Source organism: Poecilia reticulata, linkage group LG22 (assembly GCF_000633615.1).
Source record: "Poecilia reticulata strain Guanapo linkage group LG22, Guppy_female_1.0+MT, whole genome shotgun sequence".
NCBI lineage: Eukaryota > Metazoa > Chordata > Actinopteri > Cyprinodontiformes > Poeciliidae > Poecilia > Poecilia reticulata.
This window is the reverse complement of record NC_024352.1, coordinates 10562419-10588464: the sequence shown is the minus strand read 5'-3', so window position 1 is coordinate 10588464 and position 26046 is coordinate 10562419. Positions and strand designations below refer to the sequence as shown.

Sequence of the window (26046 nt, the reverse complement as noted above, 5' to 3'; positions counted from 1 at the left end):
CAACATACAAAATATCTAGTAAAAGCAGGCATAATTGTAAATATTTTGATTTTATCTTGTTACAACTATAAACTTTATTGTTTTTGTTTGGTTTATATGTGACGGACCAAAACAGCAGCATTGCATAACAGTTAAGTATTTGAAACATCCTGAAAATATGTAACATTTTCCTTCCACTTCACATTGACTTTTGTTGGTCTGGATCATAAAACTCCAATAAAATACAATGGAGTTTATGGTTACGAAGTGAAAAGGTTCAGGGGGTATCAGTGACTGCATATTTTCTGTTCAAGCCATAAAAAAACGTCTGATTTAAGCAATACTTCAGAGAGTAGATGTTAAAGAAATGCAAACACAGTTGGGAAGGGAAGATCCTTGATAAAGAGGACAAATACATGAATACTTATAGAGCTGTGTCATGAAATAAATAAAAAAATCTTGATACTGCCAATAAAACTAAGTCTCTAGTATTCAGCCAAGAAGATATATTCACTGAAAATCCAATATTTGGTCCATAATATTTGTGAGGTGCTGTGAAGCCCATAAGGTTTTCATCTTAATGAATGGGGAAGAATAAAAACAACTTCGAAAAATGTTCTGGGTTGTATAAAAAGAATTAACATGGGAAAATCAAAACATTGTGTTGATCTTTGCCCAATCATAAAAAAAAAACAAACTAATAGTTACCGTCTTGCAGTTTAGCCGTTTCTTGTCCTGATTCTGAGGGATATTGTGAAGTCAAAGTGTACTGAGGTACTCGTGGTGTCTCGGAGTACTCGGGGTACTGGGATATTTGAGGGTAGTTGTTGTGTCGTGACGGCTGGGAGGATGGGAACTCGGGCTCCTGCTCCTCCAGAGTCACTCCTGTGCTCTGCAGCTCATCATCTTCCAGCTGCCTGAGAGAAATCTGCACATCTGAGCGTGAGTACGTGTATCCATGACCAGCTGGGCAGATCTCCTTGAAGTGGTCTGCAGGACAGGAAGCACAAGCACAAACAAAAAGCAATAAAAACCATCATCTCCGCAGTAACAGCTAGTACTAATAAAACTCAGAAACTGGCTGACAGTCAATTAAAGAGCCTTTCACCAAACAGAGACGGTAATACTTTTTTACTCATCTCTATATTTTATGGCCTCCCTATGTGATGAAATTGTATTTCACTGCAGTGCTGCGCAAACATTCTTCATATTTTTGTACAAGGTAAGGTAAGGTGATTTTATTTATATAGCACAATTTCAGCAACAAGGAAATTCAAAGTGCTTTACATGAATTAAAAGGAAATACAAACAAAATAACAAACCAAAAGGAAAAAAGAGGAAAGAAAACTAATCTAGTGTTGTTCTAAAGTATCTAAATTAAGTGCTCATATTCAGGGTTGCTAAGTATCTAATTCCATTTCTAAATAGTGAGTCCTCTACAGTTTCTGATAAAATAAGCTAGAGAGTGACTGATCTACTTCCTTTTCTGAGTTTAAGTGAGTACTCCACAATTCTAAGTTTGTTCTAAATCCTTTTCAGGGTTAAAAGGAGCCATATGTTCAAAATAGTCTTAATCAATTCAAAGATGAATGTAATATTCAAGCCCATGATGTGTGTATTTAAAATTCTCGCCAACGGTACAATTTTTATAGGACGACTGTAGTCTTGTGACATATTCTCCATTAGATTTAGGTCTGGATTTTGATTATTTAACACATTAATATGCTTTTGGTCTGGCTCTGGCGATATGATAGGTGATGCTGTCCTACTGGAAGGTGAAAATTCAACCCAGGCCCAGTTGTTTGTTGCTTCTAAAAGGTTTTAAACTATATTAGAAAATTGGGGGTAAAATCTGCACTCTAAGTCTGATGCACACAGCCATGATTGTGAAGCAGGTAGCAGATCATATGACACTGACTGACCCTTGAACTGAGCTGGTTTAGAGGTAGACGAGTGAGTGGCTAATGGGGATTGGCGAGCGAGATAAAAGGAGGCAAATTGCACCTCTTTGTGTCTGAGTCCAACAAAACTCAGCAATGGTGAATCCATTACAAGTGAGAAACTCTGTGTCCCCTACCTGACCTGAAACCGGCAACTCTGTGCCAGAAGAGTCTGGAATAGAGATATGAGTAATGACAGATATGCGGTCGATGTAGATGCAGGAAATGTGGACATGATGGGCTACTGACTGACGAAGTTAAAATGGAGGGAAATTAGGAAATATATTATGAAGATCAGCTTTAAAGTGTAGAGTAAATATGAAAGATCTCCTGTTACTAAGTCGAGTGCTTTGCTCAAAACATGACTTTAACAGCTTGTCCGGCCACGAAGACATTGCCTAAAATAATCCGACTATGAGCAGCATGGAGGCCTGTGTGCAAAAACTCATCTACGACAATCCCCAGGAATCACTTGGCAGAGCAGACACTTCATAAAACCACTTCAGTTTCTCTCTGTGACTTTGAAGATTAGATCTGGAAGGAGAGGCAGATGACAACTACTTGCCATGTTTCACTTGGCAAATCAGTGGATTTCTGCTGAGTAGCTTTGCTTTTGCAACATTAGCGGGGTTTCTCTTGAGGGCTGGAGCGATAACACATGGCAGACTCCCACCATTATGTAGCCTCCAAAATATGAAAGCTGTTATGTTTCTGGTCCTTTTCCACTCCAAACACATTTAGTTATTTTGAAATACTTTGCATGCCTGGCAGACAGAAGAATGGTGACTGAGAGGTAAATATTCTTAGCTTGTGCTCCACCAACCGTTGCATAATATTACATGTGAAGTTTTATATCTACGAAAAAAAAAATTCAACATTGCATAGAGTTTTATGGTCAGAACAGTAAAACCAAAAATGGTTCAAACCAAAAATGTTCAGACGGCAGAAAGTTGTGCAGCAAAATCTCGTGAAACATATTCACCTGAACCTGGCAAAGGACACCGATCACATCCATTTCCCCAGGCTTTACCCACACGGCTGCAGCAGCAAATCTGCTTAGTGATGTGATTGACAAGAGGCAGAGAGCATGTTCCTGATGACACTGACCGGTAGCACGAGGCCCTGTGGTCAGACACTGCCTTGTCAGCTGAGGAGACGTCAGAAGATCTGTTAGGTTCCACTAACTCATATCAGGAAACATTTATTTTTTGCGTTTAGACTCAGAAAAATGATTGAAGACAAAAAAAAAGCAATGCTTACAGACACAGTGGCTTCTGGCAGCATCTAACATGTAACCTGGCTTACAAGTGCACCTGTAGCTTCCTTTGGTGTTGAGACATTCAGCATTCTTACATATCCCTGGCAACAAGCACTCATTGATGTCTGCAAAAAGAAAAACACAGTTCGTTAGTCATCCAGCAAGGAGCACGCTCTAATTCTGGAAAAACCATGAAGTCACTTCTGAACTCAAACTGAACTTCCTAAATAAACTTTATACATCAGATTTAGAGCTCTGTACTTCACTGGGAGTACACAAAGTTTTGTGCCTGCAGATCAGCAGAGATGATGAAAGTAAAAGAAAAGACTTCATTTGAAGGCATTAAAACATTCACAACAGATCTTGAGTCTGTTGAGAGCCGATGAAACTTGGAAGCATTAAGGTTATGCAGTTGTTTATAATCAAAAAAGGAGTGATGATGAGGTGGAGACGAGCAAAATAATAATAAAAAAAACCTCTTCTAAAGAATATCTGAGGAGACATTCAAACACAATTACAGACTTATGGTCTATTTCTTTTTATCAACAGCTGCACAAGGATAATAAAAATTAATGGATGCTGTTGGAATTTATAAAAAAAAAAATGTTGTCCACATTGATACCTGCAAGAATCAGAGCTAGGCAGCTTTGGTTGAGATGAATCCTTGGAGCAATAGCAATCAGATGATGATGATGAAGATCTGATGATGTGAGAGTTCAAGCTAATTGTTGAGTTTGACTCTGATTTTTCCCCAGGCCACACAAGGACATGAATGGTTTTCAGGATTCAGTCAACACAATTTTGTTTAGATAGGTTTCCATATAACACTAGTAAGTGCTACACTGTGAGTCACTTCACCTACCTTCACGACATGCTACTAGAGGGGAACTGTCATACATCCAGTATCTAAAATGACAAATGAACATTTAAATTCTGATCAATTCTGAATTGAACTTTCCCAAATGCTTGTTCTCTCCCTGGAGACATTTTGACAAGTGTCTTAGCTGTATTGGAAAAAAAAAGGGACTGGACTGTAGCTTTGTGGTGTAAAGTGACCTTTTCTGCACCTGCACCTGTAACAATACCCTGTATCTACAAAGTCATGTAAAAGAAGACGACAAACATCGGAGCCAACATTAAGTTGAGCTGAAGACCATTATTAAAGCAAGCTGAGCTGAAACCTGAGTTTATCACTCCAGGTGTAGCGATTCAGCAAAAGGACCAAGGAGTGAGTTAAATGATGCATACTATGTAGGCATCCCACAGAGAAATGAATTTGGAGTTTTCACTGTAAATCATAATCAAAAAATGCACAAAAATAAATACAAAACAATGTCTGTAATGAATCCAAGTAGTATATGAGTTTCAGAGAGTGATTGGATTTCTAAGGCAAAATACCCTTTTGCCAATATTAGGATTTACTGAGATTTTACCTGTAGTTGGTACTGGCAAGATATATTCTTTTCTACATGTTTTGCTGTAATGACAAAATTATGTCTGGAGATAATAAAATCAGCTATAAACCCACTCACAAATTACATATAGGCATTTACTTACTAAATTATACCTAAATCACATACAGCTTCGATGGTGTACTGTAGAACACAACTGAAGGATACGTTTTAATATAAAACTGTCAAATCACGAGTAAAAACATGCAAAAAATGGAGGTATTTCTAATAACTCTAATAAGTTTACCTCAGCGTTTTCTGATGCCATCAGAGGTACAATAATGTTCCATACTCCCTTTTGAATGTAGTTTGATAAAAATATAAGAAATTTAATCACAAAAAATTGCATCGGCGCTAAGCTTTACCTAATGTCTGGCGGCCATTTTAAATAAAGTGTCTAGTATTTTAACAGCTTCTGAAGTTTACATTTACTATTGAAAGTTGAAGGAGGAGCTTGTCTGTTCTTGAGTCACTAAATGAAATGCATGCAGTCCAGTTGATATGCCAGGCAGGAGCATGGGGGACATATTTGAGGTGCTTAGTCATGCTGTCCCACTGGGACCAGGCAAAGTTTGTTGTTTTGCTGTGTTAAACAAAGACTATATCATTAGGTCTTTTCCCATGGCTCTGATGACTGACTGCAACCCGACAGCCTGCCACCGCAGATTTTCCCCAATTCTAATTAATCTGCTCTTGTTTGGTTGTTTTGCTTCCTGCTGGAAAATGTGAGCTTATAAGGGATTAGAAGCTGATAAATTCTGAGGAATGAGCAAATCCAAGGAATGCCACAAAGTTCGTTTTGTTTCTTGTGGTTTCTTCTTTTCTATCTTTTCCTTTTACGCTGTTTTTTTTGTTGTTGTTTTTTTATATCTCCACAGAGATCCGAGCTTTCAATCAAAGGGTGACCTTATTCTTCCTGAGCCTCCAGCATCTATTTTATCACAGCATAAATATACCATTGTATAAGATATCTATTTGGATGAGTCCAGATGGAGAACATGCTGTAAAGACAATTAAAGAAGGGAGATGGCCTCCCTTCATCTACAAATATCTTTGGTCAGTGTTGTGAGTGCAGGTGCTGCAGTGACTTTAAGTTTAAGCAGCATCCGGTCAGAGTTCAGGTCAGCCGTCGTCACATGAGGTCTTTAATGCGCCGTTCAGCCGGGTCTCAGATTAGCGTTATTGTTACAGTCTGCTGCTGGGAAGACTGGGATTGAAACTGACTTTCATGACAACCTGTCATGGCCAGAACTAATTTCAAGATGTGTTTTGAGTTCACGCATGGTAGCTCAGGCTTGGTGTAAGTAGCTTTTAACATGATTGTTTTTACAGTCTAATTGCGAGTGAAGAGGCATGTTCACCAAGTGTCAAACAGTTTCTGTGACCTTGTTTCATCTCGCCTCCTCTTGACATTTGGGAAATGCAGTCACTTGTAGGATTATTTAAGAACAGCAGCAGGAAAGTTTTTGACATCAGGCTCCTTTTTTTCCTAGTATCAGGTGTAATCAGGGTTCTTGCACATATTTTATAAAAGAAAAAAACAAAAACAACTCCAGAAAGCAATTTTTAGATGTCTCAATTCTTCACGCCTGTTTTAAGATGCATATAAAATGGTTCATATAAAATCATGCAATAAATTTCTATGGACAAGTTTTAAATATTGAACTTGTCCAATATTAGGCAAGTTGAATATATATAAATTTCTATATATAGAAGTCTTTATAGGACTTCAATATATATAAGGAAGGGAAGAAGGAAGATGGATAAGAGGAAAACAGAAGGAGTCTATGGCTACGATGGTAGAAGGCAGAAATTAATCAGCGAAGGAATAAAAGATGAAAAGAGGGAACCAGACCAGGCTTCAAACCAGACAAAACAACTGGATCCAAAAATGACATCTATTTAAAGACTGTCAACAGTGGTTAACAAACAGCCATCGTTGGGAAACATAACAGGCAAATTAATATTGATACATCAGGCAGTAGTTACGATGATGAATGTCAAATGTGAGTGTTTTAAATTTGCTGCTAGCTTTTATTTAGATTATCCAAAACGTCAAAAGAATTATGTAAGACTCCTATAAACTGTCCTTTGATGTGGCATATGAGTAATACGACCATCTACCAGTGCAAGTTTACTACCCACAACAAAGCCTGTGCTTGCATTTCTGTGGGCCTTTCATCCAACAAGCACAGCTACAAATGGCCAATTCAGCTGGACAAGTTTCCCCATAGCAGCATCTGAGGATAAGGAATCATCTCTGAAGTCAGAATGCTCACACAGGCCCCGAAGGACGTCTCCAGGCAGGATGTCAGTGACTGGAGCATTTGCACACATACAGATTGTTTAAAAAAAGAATCCATACCCATCAATTCTCCCAGATTTTTGTCACATTACAACCAGAAGTTTTGCTTCAGACTGGATGCCTTTCATCCAGTCTGAGTCGTTTTGCAAATAAAATTAGGTATATGCAGATATGCAGCTGTGATTTCAGCAAAAGGTGGTTGTAAAAAAACAACAAAAAAAACACTAAGTTTGTGGTTCCAACATGAAACGAAGTGAAACATTTTAAGAGGCATGAATACTTTTGCAAGCCCCTGTAGCAACAGTAGATGAGGCCTAATATTCAATATGAGACATATTGTGTTCCAATAAAACACACAAGAAGCAGCTGAAAATAGAAGCCACACTGGGGCATGCTCGACGCCATTCTGAGAGCAATGAAAACCTCTCACATGAAGCATTTTTTCTGTCCTTTTGGCTGGTGGGGGTGACAAGAAACTGAAACACAACAACAGCTATGCAGGATAGAAACTTTAAAGCAATTCAGTAAATATTATGGCTAACTGTCAGCGATGGGTTGTTTGGAACAGAAGTGACTGGGAGAAAGAAACAGCTTGAAACGATCATAAAAGAAAAGTATTAAAAATACAAAAACACATTTCACCAAATGTTGGCTGGACAACGAACTACTGGAAAATAAATCTGCACTTGTACAAGCAAGGCCTTGCAATGTGGAGTGTTGTCTGTGCTCAGGATATCAAAGAAAACATCCCTAAATCTGGGTAGACGAGGAAGCATGTTGAACTTGCTGAACCAGATGGTGAGATCTGTCATGGAGGTGTCCAAATCTGCCCACTGAAGCATTATGTTATTATACTCCATAGGCTTCAGTAAGCACTGCCCCTTGGATTATGACACTGTTAATCAAGTCAGTGGCACAGCTCTAAGCAGACCGTTTTTGTTATTCTACACATCGACATCAGTTGTCATAGTTGGCCCTTAGATCAGGCTGTGCAGTTTTTCCTTTGATTTTCGGACATCGCTTATTTACTAAGACAATGAACAAACAGAAATGCTCTGAATACTTCAGCCAGGGACCATCCACAGAGCTGACACTGTGGATGGTTACTGCTTCTCGGACCATAAAGCCAGCTGATAATTTGCCATCCCCATGATGCTCAGAGAGAACCCTGCATGAGGGATCTTTGAAGTTTGTTGCCGCATACAGATGGATTGCTTTGCTGGCTTTCACGCTGGTTTTATTCTCTTGGAACATTTATAAACGGCAGATCAACCAAACGCAACAAAAACTCTACTAAAGGGGTGGTATGTATTTTCCAGGCACATAGTGTCCTTTTATAACATAATCAAGTATGTCCTTCAGATGTTATAAAAATGCTGTTTATGTCAAACACGACTTAAAAGAAATTTGAGTTTGTAATTTGGTACCTTGAAATTGGGCCTCTGTCTCTTTAAGAAGCTCCTATTCTTTCTATGGCATTGCAATTAGAATTATGGCTATCGACACTCACAAAACAACTTTTTCAATGTATTTTTTGACTTACCTTGACAGTGTGTGATGTTCATTCGCTTAAAACCTTTGGGACACTCCACTTGTCCGTTAGCAATCACTGCATATGCTGCATACAGGAAAAAACGCATTGCTTAGCAAAGTAAAAACTTCACAGTGAAAATAATATATATACATATAATGTACCAGTCAGCTGCTTTTCACAAGTGTTCAAGTCCATTGAACTTTTCCACATTTCACATTACAACCTTATATTTGAGAGTGTATTTCACAGTGATTTAATGTGAGACTAAGATAAATATGCACATGTATTCAGTCTCCCCTTGTATCTACTCTACAGAAGCATCTTTTTCTGCAATAACAACTGCAAGACTTGATGGAGATAGTAAAATTTTAAGTCTCACCGCAAATTCTCAATTAGATTGAGGCCTGAACTTTGACTTGGTCATTTTAACACATGAATTGCACTTATCCAAACCATTAAGTTATGGTTCTGGTTTTGTGTTTGTGTTTCTGATCGTTCCCCTGCTGGAAAAGTTTTATTTTAATGAGTTCAAGTGCCTGTGCCAACTTTTGACTCTGTTGTCAAAATTGTTTCCTAAAATGGAAAACTACTTTTCTAGTTTTCTACTTTCTCAGTGAGTGTTCTACTTTATACAGAAGAAATACTTTTGTGGGGGTGTAAATAATAATAAAAACGACTATCAAGAGTAGCACTAGCATCTTCAAGCCTCCTGAGTTTGTGACGGTAATATCAATGGACAATAACAGTGAGAAACTTTTCTGTCTTGCTAACAAACCCATCATCAATCCTTTCAACTCTTCAACCATGTGCACATTTTCCTCTCAGAAATCAGGCATTGGATATTTTATCATGAAATGCAGACAAACCTGTCATCTCAGTTTATGTCACAGAAGGTTCTGCTACCAATATTGATTCTGTTTCTGCACAGATACACAAAACTCTGCACATTCACCAATCCCCGTCAAACATGCAGACACACGCACACGCACACACACACACGCAGTGTAAGTGCACACACGCACGCACACCCCCACAAACACACACACTCTTGCTGAAACACAGTCAGTTTTTGCCATATGATAGCCGCATTGACCGGTCTGTGAGCTAAATGAAGCGTGCCAAGGCTTGACTGCCCGCCAGGCGAGCCATGACAACATGTTTTCAGACCTCTGACATTGACAGCCGACCCCATCGAGGCATCAACAGGCACTCTGGGTTGTTTACTCTGGCATCTCCGTGAACTTCTAATGTACACATCAGAATGACACACACCATTAGATTTTTACTGTTCTGGCCAAAAAACAAAACAAAAAAAAAGTAAAAATAAGCTCTGGCCAATCAATTTACAGAAAACTGTAGGTCAATCATCATTCTTTCTGTTCAGAGTTAGAGCACTATTTTAATGTATATCATCAGTGTGGTCGATGATAAAGGTCAGGACTTCCTCAACACATTTCTGACTTAAACATTAACTTCATATTTCCTGACGAAAGAAGACTAATGGATATTTTCCAGTAGATGATGTCAACCATTGTTAAATCTGTTTGCTGCTTAGCTGCACTGTTTTATAAAATATTACCACGAGAATCAGTTTTAATATAATTACTCTCTCAAGGTTTCTCAAGGTTCACATTTACATAGCAACCCATAGATTTCCTGTTGATCAGTTCAGGTATTGACTTTGCCTTGGGACGGTACCTCTACCCTTTTTCTATGGCAAGCCAAGAAAAAGCAGCAAAAGTAAAATAAATGGTAATATAAAAAAGACACAAATGCATTGTTTTCAACATGTTTATCCTGCTGAAAGGTGAACCTCTGCCCCAGTTTCTGGTTGGTGTCATGTAAACCAGAGCACATTTTTCCACGTTTGCCGGCTCCTGCATAGCTTGTGGAAAAATTTAAACTCTTCTTCTTATGATTTTCATGCAACAATTTTCCTTTGCAGAAAGACTAAATTTATGGTGTGCGCAACTAATAGTTGTATCCTAAACTGTTAACCTCAGTAGATTCTCAAAAGTTACAATGGGCCAGGTGAAAGGCCATTACATGTAACGTAACACTACTTTAAAATCTTCTGCAACTTTACCCTGACATGTCTGCTGTTTTCCTTAGTCTTCCTGAAGATGTTTGTTCACTAATGCTCTATAAAAACGTCTTAGGCTTTTATAGAACACCATGATTTGCAGTATGTTGTAATTTATATTTTGCTAATTAGAGTCCAATTAGTTGATTTCTAAAGGCAACTAATTGCACTGAATTTTATTTGTGAGGGTTAGAGTAAAGGGGGCTGAAAACAAAGACAAGTCACAATTTTTAGTCTTTTATTCAAAACTCGAAAACTTTTAATCCCCTTTCTTTTACCTCAAAATTATGAACTAATTACTTTTTTTTAAGATTTTCATTTGTAAAAAAGTCTGAAAATCAAACTTTCCTCATACTTTACATGCATTTAGTCTGCAGAAACACAAAATTTATGTGAACATTTCTAATCTGTTACATAGCATGAATATGAATTGGTATTTATACTGTGGACAAAAGTGAACATCTATGCTTCTGAGGAATTGCATCAAGTCAATACATTTCCTTTAATTTCCTAAATGAAAATTACAGTAAATGTATCTATAATCCAATCTTATATAACACAGATTTTATGTTCTCCTTTTGGTTTTTGTCCGCTTTATTCTGCATGTACTATTTAGTTTTAGGCTGGCTACGTCATGTGGTTTTCTTAGTCCTCACATTCCTGCTTTTTTTCTGAAAGCCCACCCTCAGTATCCACCACACCCATCCATGACAGACTGGACCAAAAATAATGCCTTGCTTTGAATCTGATGCCAGGGCAACGAAAGTGAGAAAACAAACTTGACGTATGCCATAAACGACGCAATCACTGATTTACCAGCAAAAAGAACGCAACTCTTCCCTTTTGGAGTCTTCAGGGAGAGTTAGACGGCGTTTGTGACTACATGTTGACAGAAAGGTGGATCTAAATGATGTAAAGGGCCATCTGGATCCTTAACAAGTCCAGACAGAATGGCATATTCTCTTTCATCATTACACATTAAAAGAAACACTGTTTACAGCAAACAATCAGTGCTTTTTGAGCCTTTTCAAACACGTTTGAGTAAAATAACACCCTGCAATCTGTCACAATGCTGTCTCATTTTACCAGGGCTTACTGGAATGTCTGGCACACGGAGGCTCTTTGGAAATAGGGTCCTGGAAGTTGTGTTATGGTCCTGCTGTGACCCGGTCGACCAAGCAGGGTCAGTGTACCTGAGGACTGACGGAGCAGAAATGGGTCAGGATGAGGGAGGCAGCCTGAAAAGCGAGTGAGAGGTGGGGGCGGATGTGTCAAAGTAATGCCTCTCATCCTGTCCGTCCATCCCCTCATCATCCTCAACACCCTGATAATCCTACTCAGAGGATTCAGAGTAATTAGTTGTTGTGTTGGAGCGACGGGCATGTCTTCCTGCAGCGATGGGATCAGGGAAATTCAGACCTGAGTGACAGAAATATGCATGTGCCAAGGGAAGCCCAGTAGGGGAGGCCGCTGTGTCTCAATAAAGCTTATTAGCAAGCAGAAAAAGACCTTTGCAGGCAGTGGGAACTTCAATGTTTTAAGAGAAAAACTTGATCCTAATTTTTAGGAAGCAAGAGGCTTCCTAAAATTTCTTTCCATATATTATTTGGCAGATGAGCTTAACATTTCCTCATGTGTGCCCTAAGAGTGGCTGTTACTGGAGTTCAGTTTGGTACATATTTATTGCTCCCCGGGGGCAATTTGTTTGCAGAGTGTCAAAAACCAGCTGCTGAGCTTCAGCACACAGATGCCATCAATGACCTGACTTCAAACTGGCTGCCTTTCTTTTTTTTACTAAAACATACAGGGTTCTTGCTGTTTTCAATTACACAAGTGCTTTAAAGCAATGGTTCTCAAACTTATATGGCAAATCCCCGCAGTAAAAACTAGGTTCTCCAAGTACCACCATACTGGCATAGTAGGACTTGGCCTTTCTCAGTTTGCTCTGTTGCAGTATGAGAGTAAAAAAATTGAACTGCATGAACTGCATGAGTCATGTAAACCATTTTACTGAGAAGCTAAAATTTCCCAATTTCAACTTGAGGGAAACAAAAGAAAGGCCCCATGAAGTCGAAAACCAAGAGGGAGACCCTGAGGTTTCTTGCCAAACCTAACATTAAAATCCAATATGGCTGCATTATGTACCCACAGGTATAACTTAATTGTGGTGCTGAGGAATTTTTTTTTCAGTAATCAAATTATAACATACACTCTCTGGCCAGTTTATAAGGTATATCTATTCAACTGATTATTAACACAAATAGCAAATTGTAATGAAGAAGTTCAAGCGAACTTCAGCATGGAGAAGAAATTGAAATTGACTTTCACTGTGGCATGGCTGTTGGTGCCAGATGGGCTGGCCTGATTGATTTAGCACCGGCAGATCTACTGGTATAGAGAGAGAAATATCCAATGAATGACATTTGTTAAAGACAAATATCCCTTGTTCATGTCAGAGTTTAGAGGACAAATGGGCAGACTGGATGGTGATGATAGAAAGCCAACAGTAGGTCAAATGATTACCTGTTAGTCTACATATGTAGAAGACCCTCTTTAAATGCATGAAGACAAAGGAGCTCATCCCGTCAACTACAGTAGACAGGCTTACCAAAATTGGACAATATCAAATTGCAAAAACCTTTCCTGCTTCAATGCATCTCGATGGCAGCTGTAACATTCAGATGGTACGGTCAGAGTTTGACATAAACAACACAAAAGTACGGCCCAATTCCACATTGCACCAACATTTTAAGCTGGTTGTGGTAGTATAATGTTGAGGGGGATATTTTCTTTCATGGAATACAATGGGCATTGTTTCAAATGCTACAACCTACTGAAATAGTTTGCTGACCATGTCCATCACCTTTAAGACCTAATGCTGCTATTGTCTACAAATGCAGAAAGATATGTCATCTAGCTGGGTCTCTGGCAATAACAAATTGGCAAATTACAACACCTTTCTGAATTTGGAACTGGACTACTGTTGAACTGGGCTTGATGTCATTCCCAGATCTACGTAAAGACTACAGTAAATACAGGGAGTTTTCAAAATGCCACAACATACTTTTGAGAAGCAAAGATCTACATGATCGAAAAACTAATCGTTGTGGTTTCTTTATGGCCAGCACACACATGGCACATTTATTTTAAAAACAATTATGCTAAATTGGGCCCATGAATACCACCAATGGTAAACAAAATGCCACAAGTGGCACTTCCACCATAGTTTGACAAGCGCTGCTTTAAACCAAATAAAAACCTGTTGCTGAGTCTTGAGCCTGACGATGGTTCCCATGCTTCAATCTAAAATCATTTGTGTAGAAAATGTAGAGCTGCTCGGGCAGTGGTTTGCAAGAGTGAGCTCAAGCTGTGCATCATTAGGGTCGCTCATTTGTGTCTGTCACTTAGAGGACAGACAAAAATCTACCAATTCTTGTCTATCCATTTAGCCTTGCCCAACAAAAGATGTTGTCACCCCTCACTAATTTCTCGTCTCCATTCAATTGTGTTGTGCATTCCACTGGAGAATATTCAATAATATTTGCTTAAATTCTCTGACCTGAAAGTGTTATAAATTCCTTCAGGGGCATGTGTCAGGATTGCATGTGATGTACTAACTTGAATGAGGAGAAATCCTTTATTTCTTGCTTTGATATGAATTTTTTTTTTTCAATAAATGGCCCTGAACCTTATTATGAATGAAAAGACAGCCTATACACACTGAAAGAAGAAATATATGGGTGGGAAAACCAGAAAACTGAGACGGGAGATGGGAATTCAGGTAATTTGTGCTCCCGAGCGGTCCAGAAATCGTTAATAGTTGAATTTATTGCAATGTATCTGTAGACCTCCCAGATTTTAGGCTGTTCTTCTAAGACGACGGAGCGCCTTGGTCCATCAATCAGAGGCCTGAGGGCTTTTTGCCAGCTTTTCAGGAGACTTGCTTGCAGACAACCACACTTTCTCACTTAGCAGGATGGAAAACTTGAGAATGTGTAGAAGAAGGAAGGAGACGGGATAAAAACACAGGACAGAAACAGGAGATACTCGTTTACCCATCCTAGCGGGGGCAACTTTGTAGGAAAGTCATCAACCCCCAAAGCCAAGACATACTTAGAATCCAATCCAAAGATTTGATCTCCAACAAGCTATTACAGAATGAAGGTCAAATACAGCTCGTCTAGAAAATGTTTCGTTTCTTGGAGTTTTAGCCAGAACTTTCTTTAGAACAAAAAAGTGCAGGAGAAAGTTTTTTACTCCAAAAACAGAAATTACTGACACAGGCAGCACTTACCAAACAGGTGGAGCCACATAATATGAAATGTGTTTAATGAGTCCCTGCTAATGAAACTAATTGAGGTTCATCTGTTGAATAAACACACGGAGTTAACATTAACAACCTTGATGACACTGACAATCTAAAACCTACAAAAGGCCACTTTAGTTTGATCATTTCAATACTAACATATTCAGTGGAGTCAACCTACAACACATGTACGACATAAGCAAACGGTCTTTGATAAGCAACACAACTCTTTACCTAAAACATGCTATTTTTCTTTTTATTAAGTTATGCATTGTCACCTTTTGCACATAGTTTGACAATTTAGTTTAAGAGCATCAGAGATACTGATGACAGTGTGAGCCACATCAAACACATTTGAACCAGACACACATTCCTTTATAATCTCCAACTCACTGTGGAATATTAACCACCTGGGATCCTTCCAGGAGAAAGCATACCACAGTGCATTCCTGTTCCTTAACTTAGCTTGGCTCCAATTAAGATATGGCTTGCAAATTTCATATTCATCTTCCTCCAACTGGGATTAATTTCTCATCTCGATTAGGTCTCCTCAACCGTGATTAGCCATGCTGCTGCCCAGCTAATAGCCTCATCATTCGAGCTGTGAAGGAATGTCACTATGTCAACATCAGTGGATAAAATATTGTCAGAGGCATGTGACGTCTCTATCAAATTACAATGAGAAGCTGTCGTGGAGTTGTTCCAACGCATGTGTTCTGTTTCAGAGGCCAAGTAATCCCTTCTTCTTTTTTTTTTTAGCTTATTTGGCTGTTAACAAGTATTCATGTTTGATCATAGCTAATAGAATTAGGAAGCACAAGCTCTGGCCCTCTGTGGAGGTAAATTGGATGTTTTGGGAATTGATGGAACATCTCATAAGGATAAGTTCATGGGGAAAATCTGGAAGTGGCGGCACTCCTTTGACCCTTACATCAGCTTCATCTGACTGATCACAACTGAACCTCATAGTGAACAGAGTCCCCACTACAGATTTTTCCTCTGAAATGTTGACAGAAAGTTTCATATTGACAGATATTTTCTTACATAAGAACAAGAAACAATAAGAATCTTTATTTTTAGGTGCAAAACAACAATGGGTGAGTATGACAGAAGTGTACAAATTGGAAAAGAGCCAATTTACTTCATCCTCACTGCAAAAAGGCACAAAAAGAAGAGAGCAAAATATAAACCCCATGACTCTCAGTTACAGAGCTAGAAAAATCGAGCGCTCCTGTGGGTAGGTTACGCTACCTTTTGCCTTGAATACATCTGATGTGAAACCTCCCACTAATGCTGTGACTCTCCTCCAGGGAGAGTCACAGGGAGGATGCTACTCATCACTGACAGATGCAGAAACAAATAGCTTGTGAAGCTCCAATAACGTACAGTAAGGGAGGGGTTGCCAGTGTGCTTACAGGAAGTCAGGCTCGGTCAGACTTGGGCCAAAGCAATTTGATGGTACTGCTAAAAATGTTTTATTAGTATCCAAGTCCAAGAATCTCTACACTAGTTTCATAAATTGCAATTATACAACTAGCTTGGAACTAAGTGCAGGCCTGTTTTGTTACTCCACCTCTTCATGTCAGCCAGAAGGATGGCTTTAACTACAGCTTGTTCTGCTTGATCTGGATCTCATTACTGCAGGAATCCTCAGCATGTGACTTTTAAAGGTCCTGGCTCCTGAAGGCTTCGTCTCCCAGTAAGACGGGACAGACTGGCATTCTTACCTCCAGAATGGCCACTCTCCTTCACGTACACAAACCCACAGCAATTGCCACAAATACAACATAAAATCCTTGTTCTGTAATGGTGAAAAATGTCCTGCTTCGTAACAAAGAGCAGTGAAATGCCTGTACAAAACTTCCCAGACACACCCAGACTGCAACAGAAGCAATGAGTTTCTAACAGTGGGTCAAATGAAACCCACGTAAATATACAGACTTTAATATGGAGACAGGAAAGAAGAACTAAATCCCCAAACTCTATTAAACTGTGCTTACACCGGCATCTTCTTTGCGTATAAAAAGATGATGTGCCCTCAGTCAGTGGTACATTTTGCGACTGGCAATAAACTGGTCAATGGCAGCATTGCACGCCTAGACACAAGCTGGGCTTTTATGGCATAATTATCACATACTCAATGGGAGACGCATGAGGCTTGTATAAGGCTATAAGACTTCTCTCAATGCTAAAAGCTCACAGCTCAGCTGACACATTCAGAGTAAAAAAAAAAAACAAAGGAATATGATCATTTTTCAGAGGCTGCTCTAGTGTCCAAACTACACAATTTCTGAAAAACCCTGATTGGTTCGAGAACAATGCACCAGAGCTTAATAATAAATCCAAGCACTAAACTGAGAGCAATAACACAGAGGAAATTCAAAGTATTTATCATGTTAATTTTCCTTTAAGGTCTTTGGGACACGGTACATGACTTCATCTTGACTTAAATGTTTTCCTTTCTAACATTCCCTTTATTCTTTTTGTGTCTTCCTGCGTGTGACCCTTCAGCCTACAGCATGTTACCTCCCCAAAAACAGCCACAAAAAGGAGCAATCAGGGTATTCGCTCTTTCTTCACCCCCAAAACATCAAAGAAAGAGGGAGAGGAAAACATCTGGGAGCCAAAAGAGATCACACTGAAGACACAGAGCGGGAATGAGGCAGGCTGAGGGGGAGCCAAAAAGGAACGGATAGACATCTATTATTGATGGAGGAGACTGAGAGAGTGTGTATCTGCTTCTGATTAAGGTCCAGTCAAACACGGTTCAAGCATGGTGCATATGTGGGCATTGCCATATGATTAAGACTACTGTAAGACAAATGAATCTCCAGTGCAAGGACAAATAGTGAATCCCAATGCCGTTTGGAGCTGTCAGATCGAGTGGCCAGCAATCGTCTAATGTGGACAGAGTTGCCACCCACCCAGTGTGCCGGCATGCAGCCACCCAGCTGCTTTTCCTCAAACCTACCACAACTCGAGTTGGAGAGTCCTTCATTTCCTCACTGTTAAAGGCCACACTGGATCTTTCTGCCCACAAGATGGGTGGTGTGCCTGCCAGGACCTCATCAGTATGCTAAATGTGTTTTTATTTGCAGCCAGGGTTTGGTTTTATGAAAGTGAAAACCATTTCAGTTTGAACCCCTGGATGCAAGAGTGAGAACCGTTCTCAGAAAGATTGTTTTCTATGTATGATCATCAAAGTTAATTTGAGTCTCAAATCTTCGAGGTATAAGTCCAAGTCAAATCTAAAGTATATAAAGGGTAAGTCCAAATTAAGACTCATGATTTTGTGGGGCGAGTCCATGTCAAATCTCAACTCTAAGAGGCTAAGTCCAAATTAAGTCTTTCAAGAATAAGTCAAAATCAAGTTACAGCCTGTTCAGGGTGAAGACCAACTCAAATTTCAAGTATGTGGAGCACAAGTCTGGGAAGTCCAGGTCAAGTCTTAAGTCTGATGAGGAAGGGTAAATCAAAGTTGAAAATTGATTTTTAAAGAGCAAATACATGTAGAGTCTAAGGTTAAAAGTTGAGTCCCAAGTTATGAAGGGGTAACTCCAAGTTATCTCACATCTTTGAAGAGCAGGTTGATTTCAAAACTTAATTCTTCAATGAACAAGTCCAAATTAAATCTCGGGTTTTTAAGAGGCAAGTCCAAGTCAAGTTATGAGTCTTTAAAAGCCAAGTCAAAGTAAGGTCTCCAGTCTCTGAGGCGCAAGTCCAAGTAAAGTCTCAATTTTTTGATGGCTAAGTTCAAATGGTCTCAATTCTAAAGGGTAACACCAAGTCCATTAGCGGTCAATTCTTCAGTCTTTAGTGGAAAGTCCAAATCTGGTTTCTAATCTTGCCCAAGTCATGTGCCAAGTCTTTAAACTACAAATCCAACACAAGTTTTTAGTCCTTGAGGGAGAAGTTCAAGCTTAGAATCAAAGTCAAGTTATTTAAGAGACTTAAACTCAATTATCATTAATTTATATTATATTAAATTAAGGGTTTTGATAAACGATTTTTGAAGGATAGACATTGGCATCGAAAAGTTTATTAAAAATAGTTGTTAGTTAATTTCTGAAAACTAGAGAAACAAGCAAGACAAACAGGAGTATAGAAAGTGTATAGAAAACAGGTTATGCATCAGATTTTAACATGTTATACAACCAAGCTCTAAAAATGAAAACACTGTCATTTGGACTTATTTGAAACTAAAGGATTACCTGGTTTGGTTGGGCACTTTTGGCACTTGTTCAAACCCCATGACGCCCCCACACTTCCACAGCAATCATCCTGTTTGGTTAGGCCTGGCAGAGGTTTGCCACACTGCAATGACATACAGCTGTGTTAGATCTGTGAAGCAAGTTTGATAGGATCACGTTTGAGCATGCGTGATTGTTTATGCCTGCGTGTTTGTGCACTGGCAAGGTTATATGTGTATCTGATTCAGAATGTGCTTGATGAAAACATTTCTCCAAGTTCATAGTGAACTGGATACATAAGCCATCTATGAACCTCTTTGTGTGCCTCATTAAGGTATTTGGTAAAAAAAAAAAAAGAGAGAGAGACTCCCAAAGTGTAGTTATTAGATTTTTAGCTAATACCTGTGATGTAACACGGAAGATTTCCTTTGGGAAACATGATTTCTTTCTGGCAGAAAGAAGGGGAAAACTTTATTCAAATGCTTTCTTGTGCTTCTTTTATGCCCAGATTCTGCTTCTTTTTTGACATTATGACTCGAAAGTTCAATTTCAAGCTCCCATTAAACCCAATTAGAGAAAATGGGATCTAATACTGGGAAAAAAAAAAAGAAAAAGAAAAGACTTCATTATGGACCAATACTTTGTTGCAACTGCATAGCTACAAAGCAAAGTGCATCAAAGTGAATAAATGCTATACTAGCCATCACATTAGATAGTGATAGTAATGCATCTACTTTTCTTATCTGGGTTACATTTGCAACTTCCATACTTTATTCTTATTTAGGCTCTAGGCTTTTCAGGCTTTTTTCTTTATTTCTTACTTTAGGCTTATTAGATGGTTAACATAAAATTCAATAATTGTTCAATTCTAATAACATCGGCTATGTTTGATGGTAACAATTCCCACCAAAATGATTTCCATTTTTGCAAAAGGTTGTTCAACCATTAGCTGTTCTCATTCTTAGCTAACGAAGGTTTCATGGATGCAGAGGAGGACCAAAGAGAAGAATGAGAAGGACAAAGTTCAAGCCATCTCCTGTCTACCAAGTTATTGGCCAGTGTACATAAGACCTTGATAACCAAAATAAATCCTTCTCATGGGTTGTCTGTCTTTTTCATTCCACAGATCTCAGAGAATGCAAAAAAATGTGAAAATAAAATAATTTTTCCCTTCTGACCTCTGCAACAAGAGGGTAATGCTCCAAGATGCCCAAGTGATGACAGTTTAAACACTGCTTTTCTAAGGTTTAACATAATACCTGTCCATCTACTGTTTCCTGAAAGCATCTGCCAACGTGTCCATTCTGGAGGATGGACGTTGTACTGTGGCCATTCCAGTGGCCATTGCCGTGGGCGAGTCTGCCGTTATGTTCACTCGTGTGTTCGTGTCCGTTTCCAGGCTGGGAGCGCTGCTGGACAGAGTGAGCTCCATCTGTGGTGGCTGGTCTCTGTCCAGGCTGGACTCGAGCTACTTGGTGAACCTGGACCTCGGCCTCTGGCGGGTGTTGTATGTGGACGTTCACCAGCGACGGGTGGAGAGACACTTGGGACAGAGATTCCCAGAGTTTACACAAAAGATTGGATAGTTTACATTTTAAAATGTACAATATTATAAGTAGAAGCATAAACATCCAAAGCATACCACTTGTATTTACATTCTCCAATTTTTGAGCTATAAGCTAACATCGACCACAAACTTGTTCAACAAACACTTGCTTCATCTGCAAATTATGAGATCTAGAGTAGACCGAGAATTTCTGGCAGTGAACAACTACGCAACAAGGAGAACACAAAGAGTTTGGGATTTTCTGGTTTAAATCAAATCAATTTAAATACCAAAAACAGATTTACTGTAGAGCTTAGAAGACGTTGCAATGTCTAGAACGAGCCCTTTTGTCTTTCTGACAGAAGGGGAAGCATCTATCTTCAGGGAGTGCCAGGGTTTTTTCCCAGAATCCTGACCCACTCTCATAAATCATAATCTTCCAGACAGAGTGCAACGTCCAAGTAAAAGACGCAGATTTTATCAAGCGTCCTTAACAAGCCTCTGCCTCTGTTTGAATAAGCGCACACACAAAATGGAAAATTTATGTGCAGTGACAAAACAACATGGACATTTGTCTCTTTAATTAACTTAATATGCTTCTATTTACTGTTCAGCAGATTGAGATACCAACAGAGATAACATTATTAAATGGGGGAGAAAAAAAACCCTCCTAACTCCAAAGAGGGGATAGTGAAGAAGCAAATCTTTATTTATATATTTAAAAGATCACAATGTCTCAGCTCTGTTACTGATAACCACTGCTGTTATGATAAAAGAAGCCTTATCCAAACTATGTGAGGACTTCCACTGAGTCATCCATTAGTTCATTTGCTTAAAATAGAGTCTGGCCTCCACAGCTGTCCCACAGAAGCAGAGCTCCACACTGTAAGCAGTGCTGAAAATCAAAAATGAGCCCTCCGAGAATTTAAAAGAGAAGTGTTTGCGTCAAACTTAGTGATGATAGCCGAGATACGACCGATTTGATCCAATATTATATTGCACCCCAGACTGATGTCATTCCTGGATCAGATATTGGGTTGAAGGCGACTGGTCCAGATGCCATAGCCCTGTGTGGCTGGGCGTTTGCAGTGACATCACAAAATGTTGAATGGCTCTAAGGTAACGAATGTTTGCAAAATAGAAAATTCAGCAAGAGTTGGATACTATATAGCTCTTAACCTCAATAAGAGCAATAATTGTCAATAAAAGTAGTTAAAACAGTTTTTAAAAATACAGCTATAATATTTTGTTGACTTTATCTGTTGGAAAATGTAAAATAAAAGGTATTTCTTGACTTGACTTTCTTTACACTGAAATAGCAAATTCCCTTTGAGCTATTTGACAGTATCTTACTCAGTCGCTTCCTGATGTTACAGTTAGTTTTCCTCTCAGTGCTGCTGGTGAAAATCACCAAGAAAAGTTTTTATTTTAGCCACAATTTGATTTGAACTGGACAATTATAAACAAGAAAGTGTTTTAAGTCAGATTAACAGTTCTAATTAAAAGTGAGGCAGCGTTAGAAATATAATTGTCTTCAACTGCTATCAAAGTTTTGCTTTGTATCTCCATTTATCAAGCGTTACTTTGACTAGAAATATTTAATATTTTCTGTTCACAGTAGGTATCTCACTGTTATCCTCTTTCAACTCCGATGGAAAGAACCATTAGATGATCTCAAAATACCAACCAATGCAGATGTGATATTGGATTAAATGTTCATTACATAGAGTTCACAATAAAGCCGCTGAGATAAACTGTAATCGCACTAAACAGAGATGCCAAGAGACTAGTCTACTACTACATATCAACTGGTCATAATCTTTAAACAGACTCTTGCTTAAAAGATTCAAAACTATCTCTTTGAAGTCCATCTTAAAATGAATTCAAACAGAACACAATGTCATCTTTTTGAAAGTATGTTTACCATGCTGATTGGAGAGTGGCAAAGTGTACGTGGAATGGGAAGGTGATTTCGCTGCCTGGCGGCTCGCATCCTTGCGGCTGTGAGGAGAGGGTCTGGGAGGCGGCGGTGCTGGTAGGTGGCAAAACTTCCCCGTTGAATTTGATGGGCACCAACACAGGTTCCTGCCAATGCATCGGCCTCCGTTCATGCAGGGGATTTGACAGAAGACTGCGGAGAAGGAGCACAAAGTGAATGACAAGAAATTACAACACTCTAAATTTTAATTGGATGATTTTCAACCACAAAGATTAGGTAATAGGAAAGGGAAGGGGCAGCACTAATAGGAAGGGCATGTTCCTAAGGTTTCCACTTGGTAGGATTTGTTTGCAAACAGTAGGCAGTAGTCATGCTGTTTCCCACCAGGCGCCTCATTTCAGGTGACATTTATAAAATCTCAACTTTGTCCCTCATGCCTCTCCTTTCGTATAGGATCCTGAATAATACTCTGTCTGCAGTTTGATTTATTGGTTGCAATTCTTCATGAAGAGAAAAAAAATCCAGCCCTTGCCAGATGTGCTTCTTTCTCAAACCCTTTTGTCTTTTGGCTTAAGGGATGAGAGCCTTGTAAACCCTCTGCTTACCCGGACCTGCTCCCACCTACAGATTTGCTCTGACACAACCTCAAAACATCAAAGAAAGTCAAAATTTAAAAATCCATTCATCCATAATGAACAAAGAACAAACTAGGATATAAATAAGTGTAAAAGGGACATTTTTCAGTTCTACAGTAAGGAAATCTGTGGGTCGCCTTTAAGGACTGTATCCACATATTACGAGATGAAAGAGTCTCATTGCAGCAGAATCCTGCTGTGAACCGCATCCTCTCTGTCTCTTTGAGGCAGCCAGTCCCACATTAACAAGGTGTAAACAGGGACTATAGAGAGTCTGGACAGTCTTGATGGCATGCAGGGAAATGAGCTCCCTGTCAACCAAGATTAACAGCAGTGACACTGCAGGGGTATCCAAGAGCGGGCAATGGCATAAAAATAGAAAAATATCAACAAATATCAGGGCTTAGAATGGAATGTTTAAACAGAAAAAAGAACATTGCGTTAGGAAATTCACAACAGTCAAAAAGAGAGCCAGACGTCAAGGCTAACGCAGGTCAGACACACAGGAAGGCCTCCTGCGATTCAACATGCTGGCTAAATTATCAGCTGAAGGAGGCCATTAAAAGGCAATGTGTTTGTGCTGCTCTGTTCTGTGCCAGACCAGTTCCAGCCTGGCATTAACTATTTTTGGACCAACATAGTGCTGACGACTCTGTCTGACCATTCAGGAGTCTCTAAACAAAAACACTTTTCACTTTTCAACCAGATTTCCAGAGAGTCTATCTCTTAAAGGAAGAGGGAATGAATCAAGAAAGCCTGTTAGCCTGTTGTAATTGTGCAAGCAGAGTTTATTGCACCATGCATCAAACATAACAACAAGATGAAATAGTTGACATTCCTGGACATCCATGCACACCCCAAGTAATTACAGCATTTGAGCTTATGCTCTTTTAACACGTGCCTTTATGTAATCAAAGGAGATTTCTGGAAATTCGGCAGGGGCGGATATAAGCACACTGTTGAGGGAGGTTGCTGAGGCGTGGGGAATGTAATATTTTGGGAGGCTTCTGTTAAAAGTATTTGGAATATCAATGCCTTATACTATAATCCTTTTAATGGGACTGTAAATCTACAGCAACAGGCTGTTTGTACTTCATAAGCCAGCAAGATTTGCAGTTAAGATCTTAAATTGAGGACTGGTTTACTACCTGTTTGCATAAATTAAACACATTGCGAAACCCTTAATAAACATTGATCTATTTATTATTTTTCTCAAATAAAAATCCTTCTTTCCAGTTGTATGTTAGTCCAGCACAAGGTAGTCCATAATTGTGAAATGAATGGAAAAATATTGATGGTTTTCTTTCTTTTTTATTTTTGAACAACTGAAAATACGTTTTTAAAAAGCTGCTATGTGCATTTGTATTCAGTCCCTTTGACAATGACACCCATGAACAAAAGTGTAACCAATTGCTTTCACAGTCCACCTGTGTGTAATTTCACCTTATTATAATTAAAGCTGTTCTGTGAAGACCTCAAAAGTCAAAGGTCTAGAGAACACTAGTGAATAAGTAACTCATGAAGACCAACGAACCACCCAGAAAGGTCAGGAATGAAGTTGTGGAGAAGATTAAAGGGAAGCTCGTCTATAAAATAGCACTGTTTAATCCATCATCTGATAATGGAATATGAGTGTGACACCTCTGTAAGCATACCAAGATAAGCCCATCGACCTGAACTGACAGGATGGGAAAGGAGAGAAAATCATCGATATGCAAAGCTGTCAAGAGGCTCATGTTGGGTCTGGAGGAACTGCAGAGATTCACAGTTCAGGCAGACAAATCAGTTCATAGTAGAACCATTGGCTGCGACCCAAACACAGTACATCTGGATTCCATGGAAGAGTGGAAAGAAAAAAAGCTATTGTTTAACAAAAGCCATTGGAAATTTGCAATGAGCCACTTAGAGGACACAGTAAACATGTGGAAGAAGGTGATCTTGTCAGATGAGACTAAAACTAATCACACATCCTCCTGACCAAGCAATCACTATCATAAAAAAACGGGGCAACAGGATCCTGCGTGTTCTTCAGCTAGGGATCAGGTAAACTGATCAATACAGAAAAGACGGGGATGGATATAAATACCAGTATTAGAAGAAACCTTGGTCGAGGATGCTAGAAACTTGAAACTGGGGTGAAGGTTCACCTTCCAGCAAGACAATGGCCCCAATAAATGCACCATAAATATCAGAATGCCACGTACATGCTTAAATATAATAATGAATCCATGGAAAGACTTGAAATCTAATGTTTAGAGGTGTGCTCCATTTAATCTGACTGGGATTAAGCCATTTTTGCAAACAAAAATGAGCAAAATAATGTGCAAACCTAATAGACTAAAGACATACAATAAACCTATGAAGCCTCACTTTTCAGATTTCACAATAATACACAACTGTGTGTTGATCCATCACACAAAATCTTGATTAAATACATTGAAATTGGTGAGTAAAACATAAAGTATGTGCTGCCTTCCTCCTCCAACCAATTAAAATAAAAAACAAATCGAGAGATTAAATGCTGGGCAGTGTTGCACAAAGCACATAAGATACTCTCACTATTATCAAGATCAATCAGGGGACACCTAGTCAACACATGGGTGTACCAACTCCCAGATGACTGCATACTCATAAAACAAAGAAAAAAAATCAATTGAACTCAGAAACTTAAGACGTGGCACAAATAAAAATACCACTTGTCTGAGACACAAACAGCTTTTTCAACTAATCTCCTCCTAAATTATTCTTAGCAAGATCCCTAAAACTGATGAAAAAAAACAAGAAGCTTGCAGGGTTTGGGTCTCCCTTGCCCTGCTGGCACTGACCACCCCCTCCCTTCCCATGGACACCGTTCTGTGTGAATTTGGAACAAAGCCCTCT

The 26046-nt window shown here is 39.1% G+C and overlaps 1 protein-coding gene across 1 annotated transcript in view; it reads right to left on the bottom strand.

The window, feature by feature from the left end:
* LOC103458496 (latent-transforming growth factor beta-binding protein 2) overlaps positions 1-26046 on the bottom strand; it is a 104325-nt gene that overhangs the window by 34837 nt on the left and 43442 nt on the right. Inside the window, exons 6-12 of the mRNA XM_008399342.2 lie at positions 22517-22723; positions 20306-20589; positions 19068-19170; positions 8477-8551; positions 3180-3302; positions 2902-3066; positions 688-969 (exon numbers count right to left, since the gene is read on the bottom strand). Of these exons, the coding sequence (XP_008397564.1) occupies positions 688-969; positions 2902-3066; positions 3180-3302; positions 8477-8551; positions 19068-19170; positions 20306-20589; positions 22517-22723 (1239 nt within the window). The remainder of the gene's footprint in view (positions 1-687; positions 970-2901; positions 3067-3179; positions 3303-8476; positions 8552-19067; positions 19171-20305; positions 20590-22516; positions 22724-26046) is intronic.